This window comes from Stegostoma tigrinum, chromosome 33, assembly GCF_030684315.1.
Source record: "Stegostoma tigrinum isolate sSteTig4 chromosome 33, sSteTig4.hap1, whole genome shotgun sequence".
Lineage (NCBI taxonomy): Eukaryota > Metazoa > Chordata > Chondrichthyes > Orectolobiformes > Stegostomatidae > Stegostoma > Stegostoma tigrinum.
In genome coordinates, this window is record NC_081386.1 from 29,679,019 (window position 1) to 29,691,873 (window position 12,855).

At 47.1% G+C, this 12,855-nt stretch overlaps 1 protein-coding gene across 1 annotated transcript in view; it reads left to right on the top strand.

Annotated features, from left to right (window-relative positions):
* The window catches only part of itga11a (integrin, alpha 11a), a 161,455-nt gene that overhangs the window by 111,685 nt on the left and 36,915 nt on the right, over positions 1 to 12,855 (top strand). Inside the window, exons 19-21 of the mRNA XM_059639194.1 lie at positions 4,857 to 4,942; positions 6,229 to 6,370; positions 8,495 to 8,593. Of these exons, the coding sequence (XP_059495177.1) occupies positions 4,857 to 4,942; positions 6,229 to 6,370; positions 8,495 to 8,593 (327 nt within the window). The remainder of the gene's footprint in view (positions 1 to 4,856; positions 4,943 to 6,228; positions 6,371 to 8,494; positions 8,594 to 12,855) is intronic.

Sequence of the window (12,855 nt, forward strand, 5' to 3'; positions counted from 1 at the left end):
CGTGTAAAAGAGGTAACACCTGCCCACATACCACCTCTCTCACCTCCATTCAGGGCCTTAAACAGTCCTTTAGGTGAGCCAGAGCTTCACCTGCATCTCCTCCAACTTAGTTTATTGCATCCAGTGCTCCCGAAGTGGTCTTCTCTATGCCGGTGAGACCAAATGTAGACAAGGTGACTGTCTTTCCAAGCATCTTCACCTGGCCTATAATGGCCAACCTAATCTCCTGGTCACTGCCCATTTCAACTCCCTGTCCTGTCTGACATGTCCTTCCCTGGCCTCCTCTAGTGTCGCAGCGACTTGCAATGCAAATTTGAGGAACAGCACCTTATCTTCCACCTGGGCTCCCTACAGCCCGAAGGACTCAACATTGAGTTCTCCAATTTCAAATAACCTTCCCACCCATCCCCCTGCTCCCTTTCCAGTCTCGCCTCCTTCCTTCCATTCCATCTTCTGACCCTCCCTTCCAGCCACCAATTGGATTTATCCTTCCCATTGACCAACCAGGTCATACCTACTGCCAGTGTCTGCCTATCACCACCATTCTGCTACCCCTTCTATTTTTGTGCAGCTCCCCCATACCCCTACATCCTGCCCTGAAGAAGGGTAATACCCGAAACATTGTCTGCTCCTTTCCTCCAGATCCTGCCTGGCCTGCTGTGTTCTTCCTGTCTCCTGTTTGTTGACCTAATTATCATTTAACTGTGCTCTGAAGCAGCTGAGAAAATTGTGCAACTGTGTAGGGATGGTCCAAAAAGGTCAGGTTTGCTGATCACATGACTTCTTGAAAGTATTTATTTTTAATTGTGAATACGTTAGTCGATAGTGAATGCATTCATATAAAACTTTAAAACTCAATGTTTATCCATATCCACTAAGTTCAATAAGAATTGTGTGTTGCTGGCAGCTCAGTGACTTTAGTTAAGCCAGCGAACGTGAGTTATCAGATAAACGGAACTGCAGATTCTGGAGAATCCAAGATAACAAAGTGTGGAGCTGGATGAACACAGCAGGCCAAACAGCATCTCAGGAGCACAAAAGCTGATGTTTCGGGCCTAGACCCTTCATCAGAGAACGTGAGTTACAGCATGTGTCAGCTATGGTGCAGGCAGTAGCGCTCTCCCCTTTGAACCATCTGGTCCGTTCAAGCCCTGAGGGCTTCAGCACATTAAGACTCATTGTGAATACTCCAGTGGAGGACTGAGGGAGCCTTGCACTGTCGAAGGTGCTGAGATGTTAAACCCTGCTCCTATCTGACTGCGGGAGAAACAACTATGCAGACTGTTTCTTAAATAGGAAGAGGTTTAGGAATAGGAATAGGAATGTGTTTACGTACGAAGAGAGGTGTCTTTGTTGATAAGCCACTGAATGCTAACATGGAGGTGCAGCTATAAGGCATGCTAATGGAATGTTAGCTTTTATAGTAAGAGTACAGGTGTAGTGTTTCAGTTGTATAGGGGCTTGGTAGACTACACCTGGAGTACTGAGCAATGTATTGGTTTCCTTATCTCAGGAAGGGTATTATTGCCGTAGAGGGGGTGAGATTAATTTTAATCAGACTTGTTTCTGGGATGGTGAGACTGTCCTATGAAGAGAGATTAGTCAGTCTGGGTCTGTATTACATAGAACATAGAACATAGAACATTATAGCACAGTACAGGCCCTTCGGCCTTCGATGTTGCGCCAACCTGTCATACCAATCTGAAGCCCATCTAACCCACACTATTCCATGTACGTCCATATGCTTATCCAATGACCACTTAAATGTACCTAAAGTTGGTGAATCTACTACCATTGCAGGCAAAGCGTTCCACTCCCTTACTACTCTCTGAGTAAAGAAACTACCTCTGACATCTGTCCTATATCTTTCACCTCTCAATTTAAAGCTATGCCCCCTCGTTCTCGCTGTCACCATCCTAGGAAAAAGGCTCTCCCTATCCACCCTATTTAACCCTCTGATTATTTTATATGTTTCAATTAAATCACCTCTCAACCTTCTTCTCTCTAATGAGAACAGCCTCAAGTCCCTCAGCCTTTCCTCGTAAGACCTTCCCTCCAGACCAGGCAACATCCTAGTAAATCTCCTCTGCACCCTTTCCAAAGCTTCCACATCCTTCTTATAATGAGGTGACCAGAACTGAACACAATACTCCAAGTGCGGCTGCACCAGAGTTTTGTACAGCTTCACCATAACCTCTTGGTTCCGGAATTCAATCCCTCTATTAATAAAAACTAAAACCCTGTATGCCTTCTTAACAGCCCTGTCAACCTGGGTGGCAACTTTCAAGGAACTGTGTACATGGACACCGATATCTCTCTGCTCATCTACACTACCAAGAATCTTACCATTAGCCCAGTACTTTGCTTTCCGGTTACTCCTACCAAAGTGCATCACCTCACACTTATCTGCTTTAAACTCCATTTGCCACCTCTCAGCCCAGCTCTGCAGCTTATCTATGTCTCTCTGCAACCTACAGCATCCTTCGACACTATCCATAACTCCACCAACCTTAGTGTCGTCTGCAAATTTACTAACCTCATCCAGGTAATTTATAAAAATGACAAACAGCAGTGGACCCAACACCGACCCTTGCGGTACACCACTAGTAACTGGTCTCCAGGATGAACATTTCCCATCAACTACCACCCTCTGTCTTCTTTCAGCGAGCCAATTTCCGATCCAAACTGCTATATCTCCCACAATTCCATTCCTCCGCATTTTGTACAATAGCCTACTGTGGGGAACCTTATCGAATGCCTTGCTGTAATCCATACACACCACATCAACCGGTTTACTCTCATATATACACCACATCAACCGGTTTACTCTCATATACACCACATCAACCGGTTTACTCTCATATACACTACATCAACCGGTTTACTCTCATATACGCCACATCAACCGGTTTACTCACATATATACACCACATCAACCGGTTTACTCTCATATATACACCACATCAACCGGTCTACTCTCATATATACACCACATCAACCGGTTTACTCTCATATACACCACATCAACCAGTTTACTCTCATTGAGTATTCTCTCAAGTTTCAAAGAATGAGAGATGATCTCATAGCAACTTACAATATATTTACAGAGATTACACAGGGTCGTTGCAGGTCAGATATCTCCCCTAGTCGGGTCGTCTCAGGCCAGGGGACATAATTTAAAAATAAGGGGGATGCAAACTTCAGTCTGAAATGATGAGAATTTGTTTACTCAGAAGGTTGGGAATCTTTGGAACTCTCTCCTACAGAAGGCTGTGGAGGCTCAGTCTTTGCGGGTATGTTGAAGGTAGAGACTGACAAGTATCTGATGACTAGTGGGGGTGGGGGTTCAAGGTTATGGGAATGGGTGGGTAAAAGGCCCTGAAGTGTTTGATCAGTCATGTTCGTATTAAATATGGGCTGATTGGTGTACTCATGTTCCTACGTTGTCATGTTGATTGGATGTAAAAGAAACCTTGGGACAAAGTAGACTGGGGAGTTATATCAGTGCTGGGACTATCCTGCAAATATTTATCCCTTAACATCATAAAACAGATGAGTTGGATATAGTCTATTTCGTAAAAACATGTTGGAAGAATCTGGAGGTTTAGCCTGTAATGCCAGCAGAAGGGAACTGCACTCCACTTTGTTTACAAGTTATAAAATCCAACAAGTCAGGCACTGTGCCTTGTTAATAACAGCAGTGCAGCTCAGCAGAAAGCTCCCGAGTCCATCTGGGGATAGTCCAGCGATGGTTTAACCTTTAAACATTTATCTCAGCAGCAAACAGCAACGTGTCACTCCATCTCTGAAGAAGTGCTGAATTATCTCTGAATCTCAGGGAAAGGACATGTTTGCAGAATGACTTCAACAGTGAGAAATTATTATTGAAGGCAGCACTTCAGCCTTTGAGCAGGTGATTCGGCCTTGGCCCCGCACCATCCCTCTCCCCACCTTGACACACACTGTGGCTGGGCTGCACTCCAAAACACCTCAGATACTTGACCAGCTACTGAATGGGATGGTCAAGTGCCAGAACCCATTGGGTTTCAGCTGGAAGAAGCTGGTATCATCAGAAAAGGCAAAAGTCCAACGTTACATCTCACCCCCCACAATACACTGCCCCCCACCCCACACCCCCTCACCACGACTCCTCCAGCCTTCTCCCACCCCCACCCCCACCAAAATCCCCAAACCCAGCTCCAGACTGCATTTATACTCTCTCATTTTGACTCGTGTCTGAGAGGAATGAGTGTGATTTTTAATCACTAACATGATGGATCAGTATTTGTAAGCACCCTGTGGTGTGAAGTCAAGCAGACTAGAAAAATCCCCAATCTGATCCCAGTTTACGCTGAGTTAAGCTGATCTTAGTTACTACGTAATTCCTAGATTTGTATAAGACTCAACATCTCTTTGAAAAGTCTCGGAACGCTGTGGAGAATACCTTCACTGCACTGCACTATGCCTCATGGTTCTAAGTTGCTTATTAACTGTGCACACATGGCAACCATTTTCTAGTTGTACTATCCCAGGAGCAGTGAGGGGGATCCTGTAGCATAGTGGTAGTGTCCCTATCTGTGAGCCAGGAAGCCCAGGTTCAAGTCTCACTTGCCCACATAGGGAAGCAATGAGATAGTGTGTTCATAGTAGGGTGACAGTAATTAAAACAGAACTTAACAATTCCATGATGAATCAATGCTCAATGTCCCCTAACCCTCTGGAGTTTGATTACAGCTCAGGGAGAGAAAGGAATGCAATAGTTCTGTTCTGAGTGGGCTGCTCCTGCTGATAATGAAGTACATCATGTTTACAGGGAGAATGGTCTGGCTTATTGACATTTCTCCATTCCAATGCAGCTCGATTTCTGGAGTGATTGTGGTGAAGATGAACATTGTGATCCTGATCTGGGGCTCCGAGCTCGTGCTGATATTTATGGTTCCAGGTGAGTGACCAGTAACAGCTCAGTCATGTGTTTCCATTGGAAACCTTTCACACACAATTTTCACCCTTCTCTCTTTCTCCCATGCTCAAGGTGTTGACATCTGTGCGGAATTTGCACATTCTCCCCGTGTCTGTGTGGGTTTCTTTTGGGTGCTCTGGTTTCCTCCCACAGTCCAAAGATGTGCAGGTTAGGTGGGATTGGCCATGGTAAATTGCCCATCGTGTTCAGGGATGTGTAGATTAGGGGGATTACCAATGGGAAATGCAGGGTTACAGGGATATGGTAGGGGGTGAGTATGGTGGGGTGCTGCTCAGAGAGTGGACTTGATGGGCTGAATGGCCTGCTTCCACACTGCAGGGATTCTATGGTTTTATGATCTTCTCCATCCTGCAGCTACCCCACTCCCCCACCATCATACTGCCCAGAGACTGAGATAATGAGGATGAATTAGCTCTTCCCTTTCGGAAGCCTGATCCTGTGTTCAATTGGTACCAATTTGTTTTATACTGCAGTGGTCACTGTTCGGGATGGGGATCCTGGCTGATATTCGGATCAACCTGATCCTCCTGAGGCGAAAAAACAACCAATTGTAACTGCCTTAGTATTGACATTACAGTATCACAGTCAGCTTAGAGGCTGATCTGTTCCTAGGTCACTCTCCTTCTGTCTCTCTCGTTCCCTCTCTGTACTCCTTCTCTCTCTTCCTTTCTCTGTTCTCTCTCTGTGCTCTCTCTCTGCTGTCTCTCTATTCTCTCTTTCTGTTACCTCTCTCTCTATTCTGTCTCTCTCTCTATCCTCTCTCTGCCCTCTCTCTTTCTCTCTCTCTATAATCTGTCTCTGTCCTCTTCCTCTTGCTTTGTCCTATGTGCATGTGTGTGCTGTGTTTGTGTGAGTGAGTGTGCACGTGCATGCGCATGTGTGTGTGTGTGTGTGTGTGTGTGTGTGTGTGTGTGTGTGTGTCCTCTCAAATGGTTGGAATGCAAGTGATACACTCAGCCAATTCTCATTCTCAATGAGAATTTTCCAGACCCGGTCACTCCCTTTAAATTCTGAGGGAAGTTGGTGAAGCTGGGCTGAGGGGTTGGGTGCCGTTTAATCAGAAACTCCACAGAGAAAGAGGGGTTCTGATAATCACGTCGAAATGTGAATGTTGGCTACACACTGGTCACAGGATTGTGAAATTCATGGTAGCAGCGTGAACCAACTCTCTCGAGACTTGTTACAAAAGTCTAATAAAACACAGCTGATGTGATCTGGCACCCAAACAACTCCCTCCTGTCTTTCAGCCAATTCCCCTTCACTGTTGAAAACATAAGGAGGAGAATCTCTGTGGATGCCTGGCTGGAAAACAAGCGGGAGAATGCGTATGGTACTGTGCTCAATGTCACCTTCTCCGGGAACCTGCAGTTTGCAACACTCATACAGAAGGTAAGGGGTCCTTTGAGGAAGCACCCTCACCTTTCCCAGTCCGGCTGTGATACTGCAGAAAACCCAGCCCAGGGTAAAAACACTCACTCACAATGCACCATGCCCATTGTAAGACAGGTACAGAATTCTGACGCTAATGTCTGTTGGTAAGTCACTTTCAAAATCAGCAGCTATTAAAGCAAAAAGGCAATGCCTAAGAACCCAGGAGCTCAGTCATGCATAAACTTGGCATGAGCTTTGTTGCATATTTAAACACAGTCAATTTGACCTAAAAAGAATGGATTACTTCTCAATCACAGGGAACACTGTTGTGGAGCTGAAACAACTCAAAAATATTTCAGTCTCCATTCATTATAGTTTTGTTTTAACGTTCTCTCACTGGACAGGTGAATCCCTCCATAAAACCATAGGAGCAGGAGTAGGCCATTCAGCCCATCCAGTCTACTCTGCCTTTCAATGAGATCATGGCTGATCTGACAATCCTCAACTCCACTTTCCTTTCTTTTCACCATTACCCTCAGTTCCCTTCCTGATTAAAAATGTGTCTATCACAGCCTTGAATATACATAATGAGCCAGCCTCGACATAGATATATTCATTGTAATTACTTTTATTGATAGCCTGATGCATTATGCTGAGCAGTTATTGAGGTTATTTAGACTTTGCGCTGCTTAGGTCAGCATTGAACAAGCCAGGAATCACTGACACTGGATCAGCATCCCCTGAAATGTTCCTCTTGTGACATCAAACCTTTCCCCCTCACTTAACTCCAGCCCACACCTACCCCGACTTGCCCCTCAGCAACAACCACCTTATCCCCTTCACAGGCAACAAGGTTTCATGCCTGTTATAATTACAGCAGACAGCAAGAATTGGATCAAACATACTCAGTGCTTTCTATTAAAATGTCCCTGCCAAGTACTGAGCAGTCACAAATTGTGCCTTGTTGATTGCTATCTGACATGTTTTCCAGGAAGGTTGATAGGGAAAGATTAACAGTTCAACTGCCTGCTGCAATCCATATTTCCTGTGCGTGTGTGTGCATGTGTCTATGTGTGTCAGTGTGTGTGTGTGTCTGTGCGTATGTGTCTGCGCGTATGCACTTGTGTGGGTGTCTGTGTGCATGTATTTATGTCTGTCTGTGTGCATGTGTGTGTGTGCCTATGTCAGCCTGTGTGTGTGTGTCTGTGTGCATGGCTGTTTGTGTCCATGTGTGTGTCTGAGAGTGTTTGTGTGCGTGTGCGTTGTGTGCGTGTGTGTTTGTATGTAGCTGTGTGTGTCTGTGCACATGTGCACGTTCATGCGTTTGTGTGTGCATGCGTATCTTTGTATGTCTGCTTGCATGAGTCTGTGTGTGTATGTCTGTCTATGTGCATGTGTGTGTGTGTCTGTGTGTATATCTGTGTTTCTCAGCATGTCTGTCTGTGTGTGTGTATCTGTGTCTGTCTGTCCATGTGTGTGTGTCTGTGTGCGTGTGTGTCTGCATGCATGTATCTGTGTGTGTCTCTCTGTTCACGTGTGTGCGCGCATGTCTGTGTGTGTGTGTCTGTGCACATGCACATGTGTGCATGTGTGTAGCTGTGTGCACGTGCGTGTCTGTGTGCATGTGTTTTGGTGTGTGTGTGTGTGTAGAGACTGTGTTTGTGACTTGTGATGTTTGCAGTGTCTTAATATGACTGATAGAAAGACCACAGTGTTGTGCTGAGATGCAGTTATGGACCTACTGCAAGTTTTAAAAGTCAGAGTCACTGAATCACACCAGATGTTCAGCACTGAAATGGGCCATTCTGCCCAACTATTCTGCCCCATTGTTTGTGCTCCTCATGAGGCTACTCCCAATCTATTACACCATCTCCTTCTGCCTTCATACTGTAGTCCATGCATTTCAAACCAAGAACGAAAAGTGAAACAAATTATTACTGCATTCCACCGTGTTAACAGATAAAGGTTTTCATTCAATGTGTCTGGAGGTTTTCTGTCATTAGATCCTTCCCCATACACTTTATCTTCTCGAACGCTTGAGTTTCACGAGCCACTGTTATCTCAATCCAGTGATATCTCATTCAATTGATTGTCTTCACTGGGGCAAGAACATTGATGACCACTGTCCATGTCTAATTACAGGATGACACAGAAGTGAAAATCGATTGCAACAATTTAGCAAAATGGCCGAACAGTAAAGTGTGCACTGTCGCATACCCAGTGTTCAGGTCCCACTCCAAGGTAATAATTGTTTATTTCAGAAATGTGCAATTAGTATTTTTTAATCCAATCCTAGGCTCGCACTATGAGTCTCTGGGTTTTATAAGCAAAGAGACACTGTAGAATGTACAAGTTTATCTGACATTAGAACTTACTTTTCAACCCTCAATCTCCTCAATTGACAGTGTGTCAAGGGCGTGGAAAGGGTGGTTGACCTTTAACTGCCCTCTGACGAGGCCTTACAAGCCACTTTGTTGCCCAGACTGGTACCCATGGGGAGGCAGTCCATGTGCACCTTTTCAGGGGAACTAGTGTTAGCTGATTAAATACCAGCCTTACCAGTGATGCACACACCCCAAGAATTAATTGTAAAAATTATATGCTTTGATGATAAAGTTTTGAGGAGAGAATGGGGTCCTTGTCATGAGACAAAAACACATTAACGGAAAAGCTGAGAAACAAAGTGTGAAGCTGGATGAACACAGCGGGCCAAGCAGCATCTTAGGAGCACAAAAGCTGAAGTTTTGGGCCGAGACCCTTCATCAGAAAAGCTGATGGCAATTGATAGCAATGAGTCATTCTGAGAAGGTAAATTGGGGAAATTTGTTTCCATTTGTGGATGACGAGGAAGGCCATCAGTTTAAAGTGATCACCATTAAAGAGAGAGGTCTAGAGTATGGAATTTTATACAGTCTTTTTAAAATTCTTTCGTGGGATGTGGGCATCAGTGCTTGGGCAAACATTTGTTGTCTGTTCCTAATTGTCTTTGTGAAAGTGGTGCTGGATGGCCTTCTTAAACTTTTGCAGTCCATCTTCATAGATTGGCTAATGTGGTACCATTATTTGAGAAAGGCTGCAAGGAAAAGCCAGGGAACCATAGACTGCTGAGCCTTATATTTGGGGGGGATAAGTTGTTGGAGGGAGTCCTGAGGGACAGGATTTACACACATTTGGAAAGGCAAGGACTGATTAGGGATAGTCAACATGGCTTTGCACGTGGGAAATTGTGACTCAGTAACTTGAGTTTTTTGAAGAGGTGACAAAGAAGGTTCATGGAGGCAGAGCAGTAGATGTTGTCTATATGGACTTCAGCGAAACATTAACAAGGTTCCACATGGTAGACAGGGTAGGAAGTTAGATCACATGGGACCCAGCGAGAGCTAGCAAACCGAGGATGGTAGCGGAGGGTTGTTTTCGGAACTGGAGGCCAATGACCAGTGATGTACCATAAAGATTGATGTTGGGCATCTGCTTTTCATCATTTATAGAGCAAAGAAAATAGAACATAGAACATTACAGCACAGTACAGGCCCTTCGGCCCTCAATGTTGTGCTGACCGAAAGGATTTGGATGTGAAGATAGGAGGTATGGTTAGTAAGTTTGCAGAATAGATGGTGTAGTGGACAGTAAAGAAGTTTATCTCAGAGTACAATGGGACCCTGATCAAATGGGCAAATGGGCTGTAGAATGGCAGATTGAGTTTAATTTATATAATGTGAGGTGTCGTATTTTGGTAAGGCAAACTAGGGCAGAACTTATACGGTAAATGGTAGTGTACTGGGACTGTTGCTGAACAAAGAGACCTGGGTTGCAGGTGATAATGGGAACTACAGATGCTGGAGAATCCGAGATAACAAGGTGTGGAGCTGGATGAACACAGCAGGCCAAGCAGCATCTCAGGAGCAGGCCCTTTGGGTCTAGGCCCAAAACATCAGCTTTTCTGCTCCTAAGATGACCTCCATACCTCCTCAACATCTCCACCCCTCTCACCCACTCCAACCTCTCCCCCGCAGAACGGGCAGCCCTCCGCTCCCTCCGCTCCAACCCCAACCTCACCATCAAACCCGCAGACAAGGGTGGTGCAGTGGTAGTATGGCGCACTGACCTCTACATCGAAGAGGCCAGGCGCCAACTCTCCGACACCACCTCCTACCGCCCCCTCGATCATGACCCCACACCCTCGAGCACCAAACCATCATCTCCAACACCATTCATGACCTCATCACCTCAGGGGACCTCCCACCCACAGCCTCCAACCTCATTGTTCCCCAACCCCGCACGGCCCGTTTCTATCTCCTTCCCAAAATCCACAAATCTGCCTGCCCTGGTCGACCCATCGTCTCAGCCTGCTCCTGCCCCGCCGAATTCATCTCCACCTATCTGGACTCCATTTTCTCCCCTTTGGTCCAGGAACTCCCTACCTACGTCCGTGACACCACCCACGCCCTCCACCTCCTCCAGGACTTCCAATTCCCTGGCCCCCAACACCTCATTTTCACCATGGACGTCCAGTCCCTATACACCTGCATTCCGCATACAGATGGCCTCAAGGTCCTCCGCTTCTTCCTGTCCCGCAGGCCCGACCAGTCCCCCTCCACCGACACCCTCATCCGCCTAGCCGAACTCGTCCTCACCCTCAACAACTTCTCTTTCGATTCCTCCCACTTCCTACAGACTAACGGGGTGGCCATGGGTGCCCGCATGGGCCCCAGCTATGCCTGCCTCTTTGTAGGTTACGTGGAACAGTCCCTCTTCCGCACCTACACAGGCCCCAAACCCCACCTCTTCCTCCGTTACATTGATGACTGTATCGGCGCCGCCTCTTGCTCCCCAGAGGAGCTCGAACAGTTCATCCACTTCACCAACACCCTCCACCGCAACCTTCAGTTCACCTGGGCCATCTCCAGCACATCCCTCACCTTCCTGGATCCCTGAGTCTCCATCTCAGGTAACCAGCTTGTAACTGATGTCCATTTCAAGCCCACCGACTCCCACAGCTACCTAGAATACACCTCCTCCCACCCACCCTCCTGCAAAAATTCCATCCCCTATTCCCAATTCCTCCGCCTCCGCCGCATCTGCCCCCACAATGAGGCATTCCACTCCCACACATCCCAGATGTCCAAGTTCTTCAAGGACCTCAACATTACCCCCACAGTGGTCGAGAACGCCCTTGACCGCGTCTCCCGCATTTCCCGCAACACATCCCTCACACCCCGCCCCCGCCACAACCGCCCAAAGAGGATCCCCCTCGTTCTCACACACCACCCCACCAACCTCCGGATACAACGCATCATCCTCCGACACTTCCGCCATCTACAATCCGACCCCACCACCCAAGACATTTTTCCATCCCCACCCCTGTCTGCTTTCCGGAGAGACCACTCTCTCCGTGACTCCCTTGTCCGCTCCACACTGCCCTCCAACCCCACCACACCCGGCACCTTCCCCTGCAACCGCAGGAAATGCTACACTTGCCCCCACACCTCCTCCCTCACCCCAATCCCAGGCCCCAAGATGACTTTCCACATTAAGCAGAGGTTCACCTGCACATCTGCCAATGTGGTATACTGCATCCATTGTACCCGGTGTGGCTTCCTCTACATTGGGGAAACCAAGCGGAGGCTTGGGGACCGCTTTGCAGAACACCTCCGCTCGGTTCGCAATAAACAACTGCGCCTCCCAGTCGCAAACCAATTCCCCTCCCCCTCCCATTCTTTAGATGACATGTCCATCATGGGCCTCCTGCAGTGTCACAATGATGCCACCCGAAGGTTGCAGGAACAGCAACTCATATTCCACCCCAAGCCGCACCTCCATCTCCTACCTACCAACCTCATCCCACCTCCTTGACCTGTCCATCTTCCCTGGACTGACCTATCCCCTCCCTACCTCCCCACCTACACTCTCCTCTCCACCTATCTTCTTTTCTCTCCATCTTCGGTCCGCCTCCCCCTCTCTCCCTATTTATTCCAGTTCCCTCTCCCCATCCCCCTCTCTGATGAAGGGTCTAGGCCTGAAACGTCAGCTTTTGTGCTCCTGAGATGCTGCTTGTCCTGCTGAGTTCATCCAGCTCCACACTTTGATATCTGGGTTGCAGGTGCAGTTGTGGCGTGGGTAGACAGGGCAATGAAGAAGGAGTTTGACATGCTTGCCTTCATTAGGCAGAACAGTATGGAAATCGAGACATGATGTTGCAGCTATACAAGGCATTGCTGAGGCCACTTTTAGAATACTGCATATAAATCTGATTACCTTTCTATAAGAGGGATGTCGTTAAACTTGAGACAGTACCGAAAAAATTTACAGAGATGTTGCCAGGATTGGAGGGTTTAAGCTATAGGGAGAGGCTGAATAGACTGGGGCTATTTTCCCTGGAGCGTCAGGGACTGAGGGGTGACCATATAGAGGTTTATAAAATCATGAGGGACATGGATAGGGTGAATAGCCCAGGTCTTTTTGCCAGGGTAGGGAGTCCAAAACTAGGGGGCATAGGTTTAAGG